At 49.2% G+C, this 20,787-nt stretch overlaps 1 protein-coding gene across 7 annotated transcripts; it reads right to left on the minus strand.

Moving 5' to 3' along the window:
* Positions 1-312: 312 nt before the first annotated feature.
* On the minus strand, positions 313-18,877 carry DPF2 (double PHD fingers 2). 7 transcript variants are annotated; one of them, XM_077962407.1, is made up of 12 exons: positions 18,835-18,877; positions 13,047-13,207; positions 12,516-12,623; positions 12,027-12,190; positions 9,762-9,854; positions 9,530-9,608; positions 8,978-9,019; positions 7,799-7,936; positions 7,545-7,673; positions 7,244-7,356; positions 4,645-4,720; positions 313-1,607 (listed from the first exon to the last, which is right to left on the minus strand). In XM_077962407.1, exons 1-12 carry the CDS (start codon positions 18,864-18,866, stop codon positions 1,531-1,533), a joined length of 1,212 nt encoding a protein of 403 aa, XP_077818533.1. In that variant the 5' UTR covers positions 18,867-18,877; the 3' UTR covers positions 313-1,530. The 7 variants fall into 7 exon arrangements, with proteins under 7 accessions (XP_077818533.1, XP_014969286.3, XP_077818536.1 ...); XM_015113800.3 differs by having other exon boundaries at positions 4,645-4,726; XM_077962410.1 differs by lacking the exon at positions 8,978-9,019 and having other exon boundaries at positions 4,645-4,726; positions 9,530-9,602.
* Positions 18,878-20,787: the final 1,910 nt, after the last annotated feature.

The following is a 20,787-nucleotide window of genomic DNA, read 5'->3' on the forward strand; positions in this document are numbered from 1 at the left end:
AACTGAAACACAAAAATGGATGTTAAAGTTGATTTTAACCCAAATTTTGTATTGATCAAAACAGCTTCATTGTTCTTTATAACAAATAATTGTTATAAACTTGAATTTATGTAATAAATTAAGACTAACAAAATAACCAATTTTATATTTGCTTTACATATTGGGGTTCCACAAAAAAATTTTAATTTGGGGGAAAAAAGCTGTATTTCAAAACTTTTAAAAAAAAAAAAAAAAACCACCATCATGGAAATCTTAACATGAAATGGCCTTCTTAATGGAGAGAGGCAGGAGATAAACCATCCAGCAGAGGGCTCTGTGTAAAAACATTTATTTTTACTAATGTTTAGAATACAGGAACTAAAGAAAGAAAAAAAAGACACCTCAACTCCAAAGCGACAGTGAGTTAGGGCCTGCCCGCGGCCAACGGGGAAGGCTACTCCAGGGTGTCCTGGCATGGACTGTCCCCCCACTACTTAATGTCAGTGCCACTAAGCAGAAAACTTGAGGAATCAGGGTGTGAAGACCTTACCAGCTGCTAGCGAGCGTGCAAGGGAAGAAAGGGATGTCTATGTGGCTTCCCCATGAGCTGAGAGCCAGCATACACGGGGCAGGTGGCAGAGGCTCCCAATTCAGTTAAGAGCAGGAGGCTGAATGCCCAGGTCCAGGAAGAACAAAAAGGGGATTTTGGAGGTAGGCTTTTTTGTCGTGTTAAAAAACAGGCACATTATCCATCTCCCTGTAGCCCCCGAGCTGCTGGCCTGGCCCCCTGATCCTTCCCCTCTCCCCACAAAGCCAAAAGGAATAAGAAGGGAGGCAGAAGATGAGAAATTCCAAGGGTAGGGAATGCTTCAGTCACTGGAGACCGCCCATAAGAGTGAGCCAAGAGAGCACTGGGAGTAACAAGGTGAAGCTGCTGTTCCCCCTGGGGTAGGGTGGAGTGGGACAGGGCAGAGCCAGAAGGGTGACTGAGAACATCCTGACTCCAGCAAAGAACCCTCTGTAGCAGGAACAGAGGGCCGCAGAGAGCCACTCTGGAGGAAAGAGGTGAGGCTATGTGGCACAGGGGCATGGAAAGCTCCTTGTGGACGTGGCCTCAGCTTGCTCGCTCCCAGCTCCCTGGCCTGGCTTGCCTCTGGGGGATGGGAAAACTCTGGAGACCAGAGTGGAGGAAAAACAGAGAGAAGTGAGCTGCTCTCCCACTCTTTCTAGGAGGACACTGTTTGAACCCTGTGATCACCAGGGCCTGGGCCCAAGGCAAGCAGAGTGAATGCACTTAATGGAGAGCAGAGAGAAACTGGGCCACACGTACGCCTAGGGGCAGTGTGTTGCTCCTTTCTCCCTGAGGGCCTGGGGCCAGAGGTGGTCAGAGCTGCCACCTCAGCTTGCAGCTGCCAAAGGCAGGCTGGCACAACCACCCCAAGGTTCTCTGGACTTGTGAAGGAGAGGAGGAATAAGGGAAAGATGGGTATGAAATATGAAGTGGAGGAGAGAAACAGCCTTAGATATGTCGGGGAGCAGGGGGTGGCCACATCAAGAGGAGTTCTGGTTCTGGTAGATGGAAGCTTTCTCCTTCAACAGGTCCAGACATAGATGGCAGCTCCAACTTCCTGCAGAGAAGCAAAATGGGGTCAGGATGGGTCCCACACAATCCCTATCTGCTTGCAATTCCTCTGCTCTTGATACCCCATCTCTATAGCAGGATCAGCTACAGGTAGGATGAGGGATGCTCTGCGGCAGGAAAGTTCCATGGTTTCCTGAGGTGGGATAAACCTCTAAGTCTTCAAATATTGTGAAATATCCTCCTCAATGGAGATGAAAGAAATCATCATCTAGAGGACTTCAGAATACCAGTGCCCACGCCCTCTTGGCCCTATTAAATCAGAAGCTCTGGGAGTATGAAGAGGGCCTGGGAAGACAGAAGTTTGTCAAGCTACATCAGTTTTTTTTTGAGACGGAGTCCCGCTCTGTCGTCCAGGCTGGAGTGCAGTGGCCGGATCTCAGCTCACTGCAAGCTCCGCCTCCCGGGTTCACGCCATTCTCCTGCCTCAGCCTCCCGAGTAGCTGGGACTACAGGCGCCCGCCACTTCGCCTGGCTAGTTTTTTGTATTTTTTTGGTAAAGACAGGGTTTCACCGTGTTAGCCAGGATGGTCTCGATCTCCTGACCTCGTGATCCACCTGTCTCGGCCTCCCAAAGTGCTGGGATTACAGGCTTGAGCCACCGCGCCCGGCCGCTACCTCAGTTTTAAGACTTGTGTAGTTTCACGAAAAAACACAAAATAATTGTTCCTTAAGAAAAACAATTGGTTCATTCTTTGTTTATTAATATTTACTATGGCTGAATTCTTCTAATTTTTTTGAATAAAATTAGTCCTTAATGCCTTGAAATGATAAGCAAAATTATACATATGTGCATGTGGACATTATTCTAGGGGAAAGGATCCACAGCTTTTATCAGCTCTTCAGAAACATGTGACTCAAAAATGTAAGTCCTTTCTAACCCAAAGGTCAATAAGGTTGGCAAACTTTTCTGTAAAGAGCCAGAGTGTTACATATTTTAGCGTTTGTGAGCCACATACAGTCTCATGCACATCTTTTTTTTTTTTTAATTCCCTTTATTATTTTTTGTCAAAACAAGAGTTTCCGCTCTGTTGCTCAGGCTGGAGTGCAGTAGCATGATCTCAGCTTACTCCAACCTCTGCCTCCCAGGTTCAAGCAATTCTCCTGCCTCAGCCTCTCTAGTAGCTGAGATTACAAGTGCACAGCACCACGCCCAGCTAATTTCTGTATTTTTAGTAAAGACAGGGTTTTGCCATCCTGCCCAGGCTGGTCTTGAACTCCTGGGCTCAATAGATCCCAAAGTGCTGGGATTACAGAGGTGAGCCACAGCACCCAGCCAGTTTTTAATTTTTTTTTTTTTTTTTTTTTTTTTTTTGAGACAGAGTCTCGCTCTGTCGCCCGGGCTGGAGTGCAGTGGCTGGATCTCAGTTTATTGCAAGCTCCGCCTCCCGGGTTTACACCATTCTCCTGCCTCAGCCTCCCGAGTAGCTGGGACTACAGGCGCCCGCCACCTTGCCTGGCTAGTTTTTTGTATTTTTTTGGTAGAGACAGGGTTTCACCGTGTTAGCCAGGATGGTCTCCATCTCCTGACCTCGTGATCCGCCTGTCTCGGCCTCCCAAAGTGCTGGGATTACAGGCTTGAGCCACCGCGCCCGGCCCAGTTTTTACATTTTAAGGGCATTTTTTTTTTTCAGGCTAGGCGCAGTGGTTCATACCTGTAGTCCCAGCACTTTCGGAGGCTGAGGCGGGCAGATCACTTGAGCCCGGGAGTTCGAGACCAGCCTGGGCACCATGGCAAAACACTGTCTCTACTAAAAATACAAAAATTAGCCGGGTGTGGTGGCATGCCTGTAGTCCCAGCTACTCAGGAGGCTGAGGTGGGAGGATTACCAGATTACCTGAGCCCAGGGGAGTGGAGGTTGCAGTGAGCTGAGATCATGCCACTCCACTCCAACATGGGCAACAGAGCAAGACACTGTCTCAAAAAATAAAAATTAAAAAGAAAGAAAAGGAAAGAAAAGAAATAGCTTGCAAGCTGTTTAAGCTGGCTGTGGCTGGATGTGGCCCATAGGTTGTAGCTTGTAGCTTGTTGACCCTGACTTAGAACCTAGAACATCTGATACTTCCAGGGGTTGCCCCTCAGCTGCCTTAACACTCCAGTGAGGACGCTCGGGCCCGCAGCTCTCCACCACCTCAATGTCCCACGGAACTTTAATAGGAAAGCCATTTTGTAATATAGATAGTCTGTATGATGGTTAAAAACAAAACATAAACACGCGACTTCTCCCCAAAGCAGATTCATAAACTGGGCCTGACAGAAGCTGAGTACTCCCCTGCAGCTGTTAAAGGACTCTCAGACTTTGTCAGTGGCCTCATTCTCTAGAGGGGTGACAGCAGTTTGACCAATATGTTACAAGTCAGCTTACATCACACAATGAAACACTTTCTCTTGCCTGTAATGCTGGCCCACATCCTTTGTGCACAGTAACAGCTCCTGGGCATTTGTGTTCTGAGTAAGCTCCTGAATTTCTGTACAGGAGGAGTTTATGCACAGAAATCCAGCTGGAAGGGGACTTGTGGAGATGCAACCAATTCTTGGTGCCACCACTGGTTTCAGTGAATAGCTTCCATAAACTTGGACCATTATTACTGTAAGTTATGGGAGAATTCAGGCTCCAAAGTCAAGTCCCTTCCCAATTCAGAAGGGGAAGGGATAGGAAATAAATGCTCAAATCCATCAAATTTCAAGAGTTGACTGTAGAAGCTTCACATCAGATAATCTACCACTTGAGTTTCCATGACTGGTTGGAAGAAAATAAATCATTCCTTCTGGGTGACTGATCTCGGCTCAGCATCTGCTTTCTTCTGGGCTGTGGATTTTCTGTTGTAAATGTAGCTGATAATGTGCAAACACTAAACCCTTTAAGTTGAAATGTTAGGAAGGCATTCTAAACTGAGCCAAGGCAAGGGGCTTTACTCACTAAGTTGGAAGAATATGTAAGTGATAACATAAAGAACATAGAACTCAGTATTTTCCAAGTAACTAATAAAATAATTGTTCTGAGTAAAAGATCTGGGCAACTTACCTTCAGGGGGCTCAGACATGGACGGGGTGAGACAGTACATGTGGTAGCCACGATCGCAGTCATCACAGAAGAGCAGCTGGTCCTGAAGTAGGCAAGAGGGAAGAGGATGGGGATTGAATGACTGATGTGCCTCAGGCCACTACAGGAAGTGGGAGGGCTTCTGTGACATGGCTATTTCCAAGAGGGGTAGGTAGCAGGTAAGAACAGATGCAGGAATCTTATGTAGGAACCACGCTGTCCCTCTCTACCGCAGATCCAGTCACTGTCATCTCTCACTTGAGTCCTTTCAGAGCTCCTAATCGATCAAATCGCCTCCAGTTTTTTTTTTTTTTTTCCTAAAGCCCAAGCTCTATAGGTATATTTTTTTGAGACAGGGTATTGCTGTCACTCAGGCTGGAGTGCAGTGGTGCAATCACAGCTCACTGCAGCCTTGACCTCCTGGGCCCAAGTGATCCTCCTACCTCAGCCTCAAGTAGCTGGGACTATAGGCACACACAACCACACCAGCTAAGTTTTGAATTTTTCTGGAGAGACAAGGTCTCCTTATGTTGCCCAGGCTGGTCCTCAATTCCCAGGCTCAAGCAATCCTCCCACCTCAGCCTCCCAAAGTGCTTGGATTACAGGTGTGAGACGCCGTGCCCAGTGACTATTTCTTTTTGAGAAAAGGTCTCGCTTTGTTGCCCAGGCTGGAGTGTGGCGGTGTGATCGTGGCTCACTGCAGCCTCAAACTCCTGGGTTCAAGCGATCCTCCCACCTCAGCCTGCCAAGCAGCTGGGGTTAACATGTGTGCCACCACACCTCACTAAGTTTTAATTTTTTTTGTGGAGACAGGGTCTCCCTATGTTGCTCAGGCTGGTTCTGAATTCCTGGGCTCAAGTGATCCTCCCGCTTCAGCCTCTCAAGTGTTAGGATTATATGCATAAGCCTCCATCCTTGTCCCTACAGTCTACCCTCCACACAGCAGCCAAAGTCTTCTTTTAAAAATATAAGACAAGGGCCAAGCGCGGTGGCTCACGCCTGTAATACCACCATCTTGGGAGGCTGAGGCAGGTAGATCACCTGAGGTCAGGAGTTCGAGACGAGCTTGGCCAACATGGTGAAACCCGGTCTCTACTAAAAATTAGCCAGGCGTGGTGGCGAGCGCCTGTAATCCCAGCTACTTGAGAGGCTGAGACAGGAGAATTGCTTGAACCTGGAGGCAGAGGTTGCAGTGAGCCGAGATTGTGTCACTGCATTCCAGCCTGGGTGACAACAGTAAAACTCCATCTTGAAATAAATAAATAAATATAAAATAAAATATAAGACAATGCCAAACATGGTGGGTTCACGCCTGTAATCCCAGCACTTTGAGAGGCCAAGGTGGGAGGATTGCTTGAGCTCAGGAGTTTGAGACCAGCTCAGCAATATGGCAAGACCCTGTCTCTATCAAAAATATAAAAAAAAGAAGCCAGGCATGGTGGTGTGCATCTATGGTCCCAGCTACCTGGGAGGCTGAGGTGGAAGGATTGGATTGCTTGAGCCTAAAGGGAGAGGTGGTAGTGAGCTAAGATTGCATCGCTGCACTCCAGCCTGGGTGACAGAGAGACTCTGTCTCAAAATAAAAAAATAAATACATAAAGAATAAATAAACAGCCGGGTGCGGTGGTTCACACCTATAATCCCAGGACTTTGGGAGGCTGAGGCAGGCGGATCACCGGACGTCAGGAGTTCAATACCAGCCTGGCCAACATGGAGAAACCCCATCTCTACTAAAAATACAAAATTAGTCAGATGTGGTGGCACGTGTCTGTAATCCCAGCTACTTGGGAGGCTGAGGCAGGAGAATCGCTTGAACCTGGAAGGCAGAGGTTGCAGTGAGCCGAGATCGTGCCACTGTACTCCAGCCTGGGCGACACAGCAAGACTCCGTCTCAAAAAAATAAATAAATAAAATAAATAAATACATACATAAATAACCATGTCACTTCCCTGATTAAAACCCTTTGACAGTGTCCTATTGTACCTAGAATAAAATCCAAGGCCCCACAGATCTGGCAGTGCTTGCCTCTCTCATCTCATCCCCCGCCATCCTCTCCCATGCCCTATCATTTGGCTTGTCCACTATAAGGCCTTGGCACTGGCTGCTCCTTTCCTGGGACTGCTCTACCTCCAAATCTGCTTGACTGGCTCCTTGGTATCACAAAATTTCAACACCAGCATCCCCCTCCCAGAAGAGCCAAACCTCACCATCAAAATAAATCACTTATGCAATTATTCTCTGCCACATTACTGGTTTCATTTTTTTCATGGCACATTATACAAATCTCACATCCTTGCTTATTGTTGTTCCTGTAAGAATGTAAATCTCATGCGGCAGGGACCTTGTTTGTCTTTAGTATCTTTAGTGCCTAGAACAGTGTCTGACATAAAATCAGCACTCAATATATATATTATCTGGCAACAAATCAGAGTTCTGACTGAGATGCTAGGGAGGGGCATGTGGCATGTAGGAGGGATCTTGCTCCCTTTTTAAAAAAAGAAAGCTCACTTTAGAGGGAACTGTGCAAACAGCAGTAAAAGCCCAGAAGGAGCCATGCTGAGGAGGGGGCGGGGATACACACGTCATTCTCAGAGGTGCCGCAGATGTTGCAACATTTGCACTCGATGCACTGCCAGCGGTACGTCTTCACTGCCGCCATCATCACGGGGGTAAACTGGAGGCAAGATGGATGCCCTATAGTGGGGGAAGTGAGTGAGACAGACAGTTGGAAATGCAGGGGGAAGAGAGGAGCTCCTGCTTGTGGCTACATCTTCTCTTGGTTAGGTAAAGTGAGGTGGGCTGGTTATGACAGCACTAGAGGCCAGCAAGCCAAGAGCCCCTTGGGGACTGGGCACAGCAGCAGCCTTCACGGGAGGCAGTACCTGAGCGGCCACAGTCAGAACAGGACACCAGCTCCTCGGGTTGTCCCGTCTTCTTGTTAATCTTTGAGTCCCCCAGGCAGAAGTCACAGTAGTTGTTGGGCAAGGCCAATCCATCAGGACCCTTTTTGGCTGCAGAGAGAAAGACTTTTGATGACGCCCATGGGGTCCCTGAGCCACTCAACACCCATGCAAGGAGTGGTTTTCATAACCAGGCCAACTTCTGCTTGCCCACCACTTCTGACACCTCAGCTTACATTTCTGCTCCTCAGACCTCTGGGAAACAGGAGTGGGTGGCTGGGAGTCTTCCTTGTCCTCGCCCTCCTCCTCAGCCAAGTGGGAGTGGGCATAGTGGTAACTGAGGCCTGGTCGGTTCTTGTAACGTTTTCCACAAACTGAGTGGGGAGAAGATTGCAGAGAAAGGTGTTAGGATACAAGAGTAACATGTCCCCACCCCTGCAAACTGTGGGGGCTCCACCTGAGGCAGAGGGCAACCATCCCTTCCCCTAGCAGCTCTACTCTGGGACAGGCCTTAAGTGATGGCCCCTTTCCCTCAGCCACGAGCATCAAGCCCTGGGGCTCTCTAGCCTCTGGGACTCTTTTACCTCCTAAACTCCAACCCCATGGCCACCACTGCTCTTCCATGTTGACTTTTGGGGGCTTAGCCCTCGCCCCATCACTAGTTAGTTGCTCTGGGATATAGTAACAGTCTGGGACGCTCCAGGTCAGGAAAGGGAAGGATATTCCTATAAGTCTTTGGTGTGGCAAGAAGGGGGAAAAGCGGATAAAACTCCAAACGTTTTTACCCATCAGTAAACGTGGGAGGCTCAGCTACCCCACAGAGACCATGGAGCCCATCTCCTCTGAATGTGCGTAAACAAGCAGGGGTGGGTTTCTTGGGGATATCCTATCAATGAAGCCAGTTGGGCAGTTGTCCCCAGAGAAATTCAAACACACTCCCACATAATTGCCCTGTCCAGGCCTGCCAATCAGCAAGGAAAGCAGATCCCCACGAGGCATTCTGTCATCTTGACAGGTAATACCAAGAAGGGCAAGGGGGCCAGCAGGAAAGGAATGGGGAGAGAGGATGGCAGGAGGTGGTGGGGCAGTGGGGAACATGAGCTGACCACCAGGTGCCTGATCTGGGGAGGGAGCGGAAGGGTCTGATTGTAATGGGCTCCTGATAATGCTTCTGAAGCCACCCCATGCACTGGGCTGAGCAGCTCTAGGAGTAGGTTTGTGGGAGACAAGCAGTGGTAAAGGCAGCCTCCAGGACTTTGAGGAGTAGAGCACAGCAGAAGTTCCACTGCTCCTACCCCCATGCCATTCCAGAGATTTTAAAGCTAGCATCCCAGGAAATGAGAAAGGCAGGAGGAACAAGGGAAGAGGGAAAAAGGGACAGGAAAACCACAAGTCTGAAAAGTTGAGAGAGCTACCTCTCTGGGGCGCTTTCGAGGTATGCTTTTGTTTGAAACTATCTGAAAGACAGAAAGAAAAGTCATGAGAAAAAGGCCTTGATACACTTGAGACAGGAGCAGCATCAGCAGGAAAGCGGAGCAAACGAGAGAGAAACCCCAGCGGCGATGGTGCTCCCAGGGTGGAGGGACAGAAGCGGGGCAAGGCAGAGAGAAAGAAAAAGAGAACAGATGTTGAAAAACTCAGTGTCAGACCCCTGGGGCCCTGGCTTAACTGAGGCCAGGAGACCTGCAGGCTGTCTCTTGAGAGGCCAACCCTGCCTGCTGTGGCCCCCACAAGCAACCCCACCCCAGAAGATGGCAGAAATCTTTCCCAGAGCATGCAGGTCCCACCCGTCATATAGCAGGGCCCCAGGCCTCCCAGGGGTCTCAGACGGAAGCAGTCAGCAGGCAGGACAAGAACCCAGGTTTGTTTTAATACTCTGGGCAAAAACATAACCCTCCCTCCTCTCATAGCCTGAGCAGGAGCTGGGTCCAAGGCAAGGTCTACCCACCCACTTGTGAGGCACTCACTGTCACAGGCATACGGTTTATCCCGGTCCTCCAGGATGGAAGCATCCAGCTTCTTACGGGCACTGCCCACACCCTTACCCTGCCAAGAAGAGCAAAGAGACACCCTTATTGCGGTAGCTGGGCCTGAGGAGTTAGACTCTTTGGGAAGTGGCTGCTAATCTCACTTGAAATAAAACAAGGAATTCCCTAGGCCACCCTGTCCCAAGATGCAGGTAGCACGCTGGCCCCTCACCTTGGATTTCCCCTTTCCCCGACGCTTGGGAGTATCTTCTTCATAGTCTTCATCATCGAGGTCATCCAGGAAGTCATCTGGTTCTAGGATCCGCTGAGTGGACAGCAGGGTTAGCATGGGTAGAAATATGTGCATCCAAAAGCTCCCCTATGATGAGATTGGCCAAGGCCACCCAGAACCTCCTCTGTGACCTGGTCCCACCCACAGGTGAATGAGCCTCATTTCTCACCAACGCCCTTCAAGCACCCTACAATCCTGCTCCTGCTCCCTTCCATACTTTGGGATTTCTTTCCCCTGTGCTTCACATTATTTCCTTAGCCTGAAATGCTTTCCCTACCATGCCACATGGCCAAATCAAATAGCATGCTTCCAAAAGGTTGCCCCGATGCCACAAGCAGCCATGCCCTCTCCTGCCTCTGATTGGCCACCCTGGGAGCACATTACTGGTGGTTCTGTCCTGACACTCGCCTCCTAGTTTAAATGAAAATGTTGTTGCTTATTTGTGTGACTTTGTGGGAAGTTTTTTTTTTTTTTGAGACGGAGTTTCACTCTTGTTGCCCAGGCTGGAGTACAATGGCGCAATACTGGCTTACTGCACCCTCCGTCTCCTGCGTTCAAGTGATCCTCCTGCCTCAGCCTCCCAAGTAGCTGGGATTACAGGCATGCGCCAGCATGCCCGGTTAATACTATATTTTTAGTAGAAACGGGGTTTCTCCATGTTGGTCAGGCTGGTTTTGAATTCCCAACCTCAGATGATCCACCTACTTCGGCCTCTCAAAGTGCTGGGATTACAGGCGTGAGCCACCGTGGCTGGCCATGGGAAGTTTTTTTTTGAGACGGAGTCTCATTCTGTCGCCCAGGCTGGAGTGCAGTGGTGCGATCTCAGCTCACTGCAAGCACTACCTCCCGGGTTCATGCCTGAGTAGCTGGGACTGCAGGTGCCCACCACCACACCTGGCTAATTTTTTTGTATCTTTAGTAGAGACGGGGTTTCACCATGTTAGCCAGGATGGTCTTGATCTCCTGACCTCATGATCTGCCTGCCTTGGCTTCCCAAAGGGATTACAGGCGTAAGCCACCGTGCCCAGCCCATGGGAAGTTTTTAAACTGCTTTGTTTCAGCTTGTCTGTGAAATGGGGAACACAGGACCTCCCCCATAAGGTTGTACAGACTAAAGGAGAAAGGGCATGAGAAAGCACTTAGCCCAATGCTGGCATATTTATAGCTCTTATTTTTATATATAGTCTTATCTTCTCTGTTGGCAGAGACCAAGTGTGTTTCACTGTGCAACCTCAGGGACCAAAAAACTTTGTGACACAAACTTTTGTGATAAAAGAGTGAAGTATTTAGGGATAAAAGTTTGTTTCCCTCCCTCCCCAGACAGGGTCTCCCTCTGTTACTCAGGCTGGAGTGCAGTGGCATGAGCAGAGCTACAGCCTCAATCTCCTGGGCTCAAGCAATCCTCCCACCTCAGCCTCCTGAGTAGCTGGGACTGCAGGTGTGTGCCACCATGCCCAGCTAATTTTTTATTTTTATTTTTAGTAGAGACAAGGTCCTGCTATGTTGCCTAGACTGAAAAGTTTTTGATATATGCATCTTCCTCTCAAACGGTTTAGCAAAGACAGATAAGGCAAATGTGGCAAAATGTGAAACTGATAAATCTAGGTAAAGAGTATACGGTATTTCTTTGTACTATTCTTGTACCTTCTGGTTTTAATTTTTTTTTGTTGCCCAGGCTGGAGTGCAGTGGCATGATCCCGGCTTACTGAAGCCTCCAACTCCCAGGCTCAAGCAATTCTCCCACCTCAGCTTCCCTAGTAGCTGGGACAACAGGCACATGCCGCTATGCCCGGGTAATTTTTTTTATTATTACTTTTTGTAGATATGGGGTCTCACTTTGTTGCCCAGGCTGGTCTCGAGCTCTTGGGCTCAAGCAATCCTCCTGCCTTGGCCTCCCAAAGTGCTGGGATTATAGGCATGAGCCACTGCACCTGGCCTCTTTTAATTTTTTAAATGAAAATTATATATGTGTATAATAATAACGTTCTGTGATAAAAGTGGATGAATGAGTGAGAGTCTATACTTAGAAGCAAAAGAGAAGCCAGTCAGTACCTGACAATAACCAGGGATTGAAGTAAGAACAGAACTGCAGGGGCCTGCTTCCTGGACCCCAGCTTCTGTTTCAGTTCTAGAAACTGCATGGCCCCAGTGAAGAGGAGGCTGATTTCCATCAAAGCTCCCTTAGCCACAGGGATAATCTCGTACCTTTCGCGCTCGACTGTTGGTCACAGGAAACTCGCCCAGGCTGTCATCATCAACTCGGGGATCCGGGGCGCCTCGCTTCTCCAGGGGGTCAGTGCGCAACAGAGCCTCTAAACTACTGCCATCCTGAGAGATCAGCCCCTCCTTCTTCAGGGTTTGGTCTGTGTCTGCAAGCAAGATCAGGATGAAGCAAAGCTCAGAATGGCTGAAAGCAGACTGCTCTGAGTCCACATAATGCTAGGGCTTACCAAAGGTCTGTCACTGTCTTTTGTTCCCCGGATGCCCAGGAATTAAGACACCCTAGTTCACTTGGCACCATAACTTATCTGTTTACCTGTCTCCCCTTCTAGACTAAGCTCTTTAAAGGAAAGAATCACATCATATTCACTTGAGTATATTTGGGATCTAGTACTGGGCCTGGTATATCGTAGTGATTAGCAGGCTCTAACCATGCAGCAGGCCACGCCTCTGCGCAGGAAGTATGTGCCTTACCTGGCTTAATAGATGGGAAGGAAAGTCGTGGATCCTCAGGCGGATGGGCTCGCCGCTTTTTCCGCCAGCGCCGGGCAGGGTAGGAGTACAGCTGTCCAGAGGCCAATCCTACGGCAGGAAGAAAGATAGAAGTCAGGCCCTAACCCAGTATTAGAAAATAATACCAAACACTTTCTAATTACGTAGTCCCCCCCTTTTGAGTTCTAGAGCAAGGGAGGAATTCTGACAGTGAGGGCCTAGGGGGTTAGATGGAACAGTCTGTGGAATAGAAAAATAGATATATAAGCTTAGGGGCCTTGGCTAATACATAGTTCTCCAGACACACAATGGCCTCAGCAGGGTAGAAAACAAAGATGCTGGTATCAACCTATCTGCTTCATCCTCCCTGCGTTTCTAACCACAGGAAGACCATATTCATCCATAGGTGGAAGGCAGTAGGGAAAACCCTATCAACTGTCTCATCACCTAAGATGAGGAGGCTTCTTCCTCCTTATGCTCCTGAGTCCCCTTCTCCCAAGTCTGGACCCTCACCTGGACCCCGGTGTCGCTTTTCCATCCAGATGTAACAATTGCTCTGGGCTACTCCGGTCTGTGAGTCCAAGAAAGGCAGGCGCACGCTGCGCTCAGCACAGAGGCGAGCGTTGTAATTGTGGCACTGCTCCATGGCATCTTTGTAGTACTGCTCCCCAAGGCTGCAGAGAAGATAGAAACCAGGCGTGTGTGTTGGAGTGAGGAGCATAGGGTGCTGAGCTATTCCTCTCCCCTGTCATCTGCTTCTCTAGAAGGCTCAAGGGACTGGGAGGCTGTCTCTTCCATTCTATTTGCCTCCACTTCTGCCTCACGGGACACCAAGCCCCTTTTCTAGGCCACCATTAGGAATTACTTTACGAATAAATTACTATCAGGAACACATGATTTCATCATATGTCTAATCAGACTTAAGTCTAACCCCCAAAGAGGGTAAGGAACTAATGTTCACTCCATGTGTCTCACAAGCCCAGCCCTGTGCTAGTTAAGATGTTGTTTCTCTTAACCCTTATGACGCTGAGAAGCAAACAATAGTCCCCCCTAAGTTCCTCCTTATTTCCTCCTTCCTAGAATCACCTCCCAAATAAACTACATGCTCCCACATCCTTGCCCCAAGGTCTGCTCCAGAGGGAAAGAGTTCAAGGTCTAGGGGGCTTATTAAAATGTATTCAGCAAACTAGTAAATCCATACAATGAAATTCTATTTAGCCATAAGAAGGAAGCTCTTCACATACTGATATTAAAGAATTTCAAGTTAACTAGGGACAAAAAGCAAAGCAAGGTACACTGCTGAGAAGTGTCAAAGAAAGCTATCATTTATGTAACAAAATGGAAAAGAAACTGCAGGTCAGCAGGGAGAAAAAGTGGGTGACTAGGCCATTTCCTTCCATATGCCTTTTTATAGCTTTTGAATTTTGAACTAGGTTTTTAATCAACTAATTAATTTTACATTTATGGAAGATATCTACAAGTACCTGAAGTTCCTTGAAGTTTTTATTGAGCGCCATCACTGATAAGAAACTTGTTTGCTCTAAGGCCCATCTTAGGGTGCTTCTCTATTCTTACAAAATAAAATTATATAGGAAAAAATCTCCTTGGTCTCAAAAGACTCAATTTGAAATCTGAATCAAGGGTAAACCTTTAAGTGGAAAACTGGAAAACTGCACAGTGCCAGGTTCTAAGAAGCATGTACGTAGAACCTATCTTGTTCTCATCTTGCAGGGTTTAACCAGGACTTTGGTAACGGAGGTTAAACAAACTCTATCAGTTCATATTTATATTCAATCAATCTATGTTGCCCAAGCTAGACACAAACTCCTGGCTTAAGTGATCCTCCTACCTTAGCCTCCCAAGTATCTGGGAATAGAGGCATGTGTCACAGTACCTGGTGTCAATCAATCTTAAACCAAAGGCAGAACTGATTTCTTTCTCATAGTATCCCCAATACTCACGAAGATGTCTGAGATACAGTCAGACCTGACTTGAGAGTAAAAAGACCTGGCTGGCCTGCAAGTCACCACATGAACATGGACATTTAGTCAACCCAGGTGGACCTTGGCTATTCTTCTATAGATTGAGGAGGTTGGACCAAATGAGCTTTGACATATCAGGATTTTACAAGAAACAGCCTGGGGATGAAACAGCAAACAGATTAAGTCTCTGTGGTTTCTGTCCGTAACTCGGGCTACACCAAAAAATCCTGATCTGGAATGTGATGGGGGCCTTCAGCGAGCAGCCACAATAGACCACTGCATAACTTACCATGTGCCCAGCAAGTAAAAAAGACATATAGCACACACAGAGATGGCAACGCCACAAATACGGCCTGGTATGATTCAATGAGCTGTAATGACTGTAATCTGAGGTAGGCACGAATCTCACGTTGGAGAGCAGAATGGAGAAAGCAGCCTCGCCTCTGCGAGCTCGCCTTTAGGAGGCAGCCACGTCTTCACCACACAGAATAAAACTGGATAAACAAGGCTGAGTGCCGCAGCTCCTTTGTTTCTGCTGATGGGAATTGATACTGACACTGGAAGTCAAATGGAAGGCAGGGCCAGGCTGGCGAGGGCTGCAAAGTCAGAGCAAGGAGGCTGGAAACAGTATTGGGAGGAATGAATGAAAGATGTTCTGTCAGGGCTCTTGTGAGCTACGTGGGATCTCAAAAGGTAAAGCAAACAGTCTTGGGGATACAAGGGCTGGGAATGAAACATGGAAGTGTTTGTGAGGGGAGAATCTGATGAAGAGAGAACAGGACAGGATGAGGGTGAGCTCTTAAGAACTTAAGGGAGGCTGGGCACAGTGGCTCATGCTCCATCACTTTGGGAGGCCAAGGCCGGTGGATCTCTTGAGACCAAGACTTAGAGACCAGCTTGGGCAACATAGTCAGATCCCATCTCTACAAAACGTTAAAAATAAATAAACCATCAGCTAGGTTTGGTGGTGCAGGCCTGTGGTCCCACGTAGTCCCTGGGGTGGATGAGGTAGGGGAATCATTTGAGCCTAGGAAGTTGAGGGTGCAGTAAACCAAGGTTATACCACTGCACTTCAGCCTGGGGGACAGAGGGAGGCTCTGTCTCTTAAAACAAAACAAAACAACAACAACAACAAAAACTTAAGGCTCCAGTACCAAGAAATGTCAAGTTAACATTAACACTGTTCTCTCTCTCTCTCTATATATATATACATATATATCTTTTCGAGACAAGAGTCTTGCTTTGCCGCCCAGGCTGGAGTGCAGTGGCGCAATCTCGGCTCACTGCAGCTTCTGCCTCCTGGGTTCCAACGATTCTCTTGCCTCAGGCTCCCGAGTGGCGTGCGCCACCATGCCCAGTTAATTTTTGTATTCTTAGTACAGACAGGGTTTCACCATGTTGGCCAAGCTGGTCTCAAACTCCTGACCTCATGATCCGCCCACCTCGGCCTCCCAAAGTTCTGGGATTATAGGCGTGAGCCACCGGCCCAGCTTCATTTTTTTTTTTGAGATGGAGTCTTGCTCTGTCACCCAGGTTGGAGTGCAGTGGCGCAATCTCGGCTTACTGCAACCTCCACCTCCTGGGTTCAAGCGATTCCCCTCCCTCAGTATCCCGAGTAGCTGGGATTACAGGCGCACGCCACCACGCCCAGCTAATTTTTGTATTTTTAGTAGAGTGGGGTTTCGCCATGCTGGCCAGGATGGTCTCAATCTCCTGACCTTGTGATCCGCCCGCCTCGGCCTCCCAAAGTGCTGGGATTACAGAGCCACCGCGCCCAGTCGCCTCTTTCTTTTTTTTAAGACAGAGTCTTAAAGTGTCACTCAGGCCGGAGGGCAGTGGTGTGACATCAGCTCACTGCAACCTCCGCCTCCTGGGTTCAGGCGATTCTTGTGCCTCAGCCTCCCGAGTAGCTGGGACTACAAGTGTGTGCCACCCCACCTGGCTAATTTTTATAGTTTTAGTAGAGATGGGGTTTCACCATGTGGGCCAGGATGGTCTCGAACTCCTGACCTCAAGCGATCAGCACGCCTCAGCCTCCCAAAGTGTTGGGATTATAGACGTGAGCCACTGCACCCAGCCAAGACTTCCATTTCTGACGTCACATTTGGCAGGGACAGAAACTTACAAATAAGAAAATTCTTAAGGCCAGGCGCGGTGGCTCACGCCTGTAATCCCAGCACTTTGGGAGGCCGAGGCAGGTGGATGACCTGAGGTCCGGAGTTCAAGACCAGCCTGGCCAACGTGATGAAACTCCATCTCTACTAAAAATACAAAAATTAGCCAGGTGTGGTGGTGGGCACCTGTAATCTCAGCTACCCGGGAGGCTGAGGCAGGAGAACTGCTGGAACCCAGGAAGCGGAGGTTGCAGTGAGCCAAGATCGTGCCACTGCATTCAAGCCCGGGCCAACAACAGCGAAACTCTGTCTAAAAAAATTAAAAAAAAGAAAAGATGAGCCAGTGGTCCGACCTCAACATACTCAATGTATAACATCAGCTGTCAGAAGACTACGTACACTATAATCAAGAGAAGTGCCAGAAAATTATCTCCAAATTAACTGGAAGAATGGAAGCCCCTTCTTAAAGGGATAATTCTGCGGGAGTACGTATTAATTGTGATCTGAGGCCCTGTGCAGCTAGAAATGAGGAGGAGAGAGTTGGTTTCTCATTACTGGCATTCAGGAATTAGTGGCTGGTGATGCTCACAACCTCTACAGTTTTTCAAAGAGAAACAAGATGTCATGCTCTGTTTAAATGGGCAACCCCTCACTTATGACACAACTTGAAAGCACTGGCAACCCTATTTCCCCGAGGAAAACCTTCCAACACAAAGAGCCTCACTACGTTTAACTCTCAAAACCTAGGCAAGTCTGATACTCCTCCAGTACAATGAGAATCTTTCTTTTTATTTTTGGAGAAACTTGTGTAAAACATCCCCTTACAATGGGATGAAGGAAGTCAACAAAGACACAGGGAAACAAAGAAAGAACATCTGAGTCAGAAAGGATAACTGGATAAATGGTAGATCAACAGTGTCATTTCTAAATTGAGAAAAATGTCAGCCTGAAGAGAGAGCTGGGGAAACTGGAGTGGGCAGATCAGAAAGACAATAGTGTTGGGAGGAGGGGTGGCTGAAAGAGACAGCAGGATAGAGCAGAAAGCAACTTAAAAAAAAAACCACAAGAGGAGGAAAGGCACTTAGCTTAATGGAAGTGGGAAAGCATTCTCAAAGAAAAGGCTTCAGGCAGGAGGGAGAAGCAACTTACTCTTTAAAAAGGCCCCTAGGAAGAGAGGGGCTCAGGCCACGACAAAGACAGATGAGAAGCTGTGAGTCCCTTAGAATACTTACCGAACCTTTACCTCATCACCCAGCCAAAATCCAAAAACCCTGACTGGACAGTTAGACACCACTCAATTTTCCCACCCTTGCACCAAGCCCAATATACCCATTAAAAGAAGCTCTATTCGCCCACCGGGCATTAACCCAATCTAAAACTCATTCTGATTCTCCTGTAGGAATAAATCAAGTCAGTCCCAAAGTATCTTTAACTCACAGGAAGCAGTTCATAGGTCAGTGTCCATGGCCCCAACAGCTATTAACTTTAACTTTGCTTGAAATCTGACCAGCACAACGGTATCGCATCATAGGAAGAATGCCCACTTAGATGCCCCTTTAGGCTACTAAGCTGTCCTGAACGGCTTTGGTTCAGTTGCAGGTTTTTGATGGTTGCCACTGGAAGGCGCCAAGGCCCACTCCCCTTTTGGATCCGCTCCTCGACAAATGCTTCCCAAGAATATTTGTAGTCTTAGGTACCTGCCACCCAAGATCCTCCCAAACATCACGGGGCTGCTTGGAACTGAAACAGCCAGCCCCGCAGTGCACCCCACAGGGGCCACCGAGCCTGTTGCTGCAGCGGACGGGACGGGGCGGGATGGGCGGCGGGTTAGCCGTGGGGCCGCCCGGGCCTCGGCCCCGCTCCTCCGGACTGAGGCGTCTCGGGAGAGGACCGGGACGGTGAGTCTCGCGTGCAGGCAGGGCGCCATGCTCTGGAAACCGTCAGCCCCGAGGAACGCTGAGGCCACACAGCCCAGCAGAGAGGCTGCCCGTCGGGGCTCCAGTGTGCCCCCATCAGGGCCTCCACAAGTTTCCAAAGAAGCGCAACGTCTTCTCCGGAGTCTCCTATTGCCCTCCCCACCAGGAGTCGCAACATGGCCTTCCCGGGGATGTCCCTCTCTCCGCCTAGTCCCTTTCCCCACAGCCCCCTACTCCCAGGCCCTTTACAAAACCTGCCGCCCTAGGAGAGAAAGAAACCACCACTCACAGCTTCACTACATTCTCCACCACAGCCGCCATCTTCCCTGCTCCTCTCCCTCGGGCCGGGAGGCCCCAAAGTCCGCAGCGCGCAGGCGCCGGGACCGCACCGGGGTACCAGGTTCCTCGCCCTCTGCGCAGGCGCCGTCCGGGCGCGCGCACGAGAGCGAGCACCGAAGAAAGAACTTTAGGCCTGTTCCCGGGGGCCGGGTAGGACCCCACGGGAGCCCGACGCGCAGGCGCAACCGGAGACTGGCGTGCGTCCCGGAGCTTCGGTTCGAGGGCCGCCTCTTCTATTTAGAGCAGCAGGAGGCGGTGCCGGGGGCGGTGGCTCACGCCTGTAATCCCAGCACTTCGGGAGGCCGAGGCGGGCGGATCACGAGATCAGAAGATCGAGACCATCCTGGCTAACAGGGTGAAACCCCATCGCTACTAAAAATACAAAAAATTATCCGGGCGTGGTGGCGGGCGCCTGTAGTCCCAGCTACTCGGGAGGCTGAGGCAGGAGAATGGCGTGAACCCGGGAGGCGGAGCTTGCAGTGAGCCGATATTGCGCCATTGCACTCCAGCCTGGGCGACAGAGCCAGACTCGGTCTCAAAAAAATAAATAAATAAAATAAAAAAATAAGAGCAGGAGCCGGGCGCGGTGGGTCAGGCCTGTAATCCCAGCACTTTGGGAGGCCGAGGCGGGTGGATCACCTGAGGTCAGGAGTTCGAGACCAGCCTGGCCAACGTGGTGAAACCCCCATCTCTACTAAAAATACAAAAATTGGCCCGGCATGATGGCAGGTACCTATAATCCCAGCTACTCGGGAGGCTGAAGGGGGAGAATCGCTTGAACCTGGGAGGTGGAGGTTGCAGTGAGCTGAGATCATGCCATTGCACTCCAGCCTGGAAGACAGAGCGAGACTCTGTCTCAAAAAAAAAAAAAAAAAAAAAAAAAAAAAGAGCAGGAGGAGGGCAGTCACAGTGGCTCCCAGCACCGTGGGAGGCAGAGGCAGGAGGATTGCTTTGAGCTCAAGAGTTCGAGACCAGCCTGGGCAACATATCGAGGCCTCTTCGCTACTAAAAATTTAAAAATTACCCGGATGTGGTGGCGTGCACCTGTGTTCCCAGCTACTCTAGAGGCTGAAGTGACAGGATTGCTTGAGCACAGGAGGGTCGAAGGTGAGTGAGCCATGATTGTGCCACTGCACTCCAGCCTGGGCAACAAAGCCAACTCTGTCTCAAAAAAACCAAAAACCAAAAACCAAAAAACAGCCCAAGTCAATCTTCAACTATCACCTCTTTTCACCCTTTAAAAGCAAATAGTACTCCCTATCTCTGTTACCTTGTTTCTAGGTCCCGCTTCCATCCAGTTTAATGGGAACTTTGTTCCCACCTGTTCACTTGAAACAGCTCCTGTCACCACGACCTCCCTTTCAGCAGATTTAGAGATCTATTTTCTGTCCTCATGGGCCTGTCGACCCCCATTACACCGTTGGCCACTCTCTGCTTTTCAAACTCTTCTCCAGATCTTTGAGACGCCTTTCCCTCCTGGCTGTCCTTCCCCACTGGCATTTCCTTTCACCCTCTTCCTCTGTTCAGTCTCTGTCAGAGTCCTCAGGGCTTGGTCATTGGTACTTGTCATTTTTCTTTTCTTTTCCTTTTTTTTTTGAGAGAGTTTGCTCTTGGTGCCCAGGCTGCAGTGTAGTGGTGCAATCTCAGCTCACTGCAGCCTCCACCTTCCAGGTTCAAGTGATTCTCCTGCCTCAGCCTCCCGAGTAGCTGGGATAACAGGCTCCCGCCATCATGCCCAGCTAATTTTTGTAATTTTAGTAGAGATGGGGTCTCATCACGTTGGCCAGGCTGGTCTCAAACTCCTGACCTCAAGTGATCCGCCTGCCTCGTCCTCCCAAAGTGCTGGGATTTCAGGCGTGAGCCACCACACTGGCTATCATTTTTCCAATATACCTTATTTCAC

The sequence above is a fragment of the Macaca mulatta genome, chromosome 14 (genome assembly GCF_049350105.2).
Source record: "Macaca mulatta isolate MMU2019108-1 chromosome 14, T2T-MMU8v2.0, whole genome shotgun sequence".
NCBI classification, from domain to species: Eukaryota; Metazoa; Chordata; class Mammalia; order Primates; family Cercopithecidae; genus Macaca; species Macaca mulatta.

Excerpts from the sequence above, each read along its gene's own strand:
- DPF2 (XM_077962405.1), bottom strand. The coding sequence starts at position 18,866 with ATGGCGGCTGTGGTGGAGAATGTAGTGAAGCT. Across the intron at positions 12,624-13,046 it reads AAAGCGACACCGGGGTCCAG|GATTGGCCTCTGGACAGCTG; the intron begins GTGAGGGTCCAG and ends TTCCTGCCGTAG. Across the intron at positions 9,855-12,026 it reads CCAACAGTCGAGCGCGAAAG|CGGATCCTAGAACCAGATGA; the intron begins GTACGAGATTAT and ends CTGTCCACTCAG.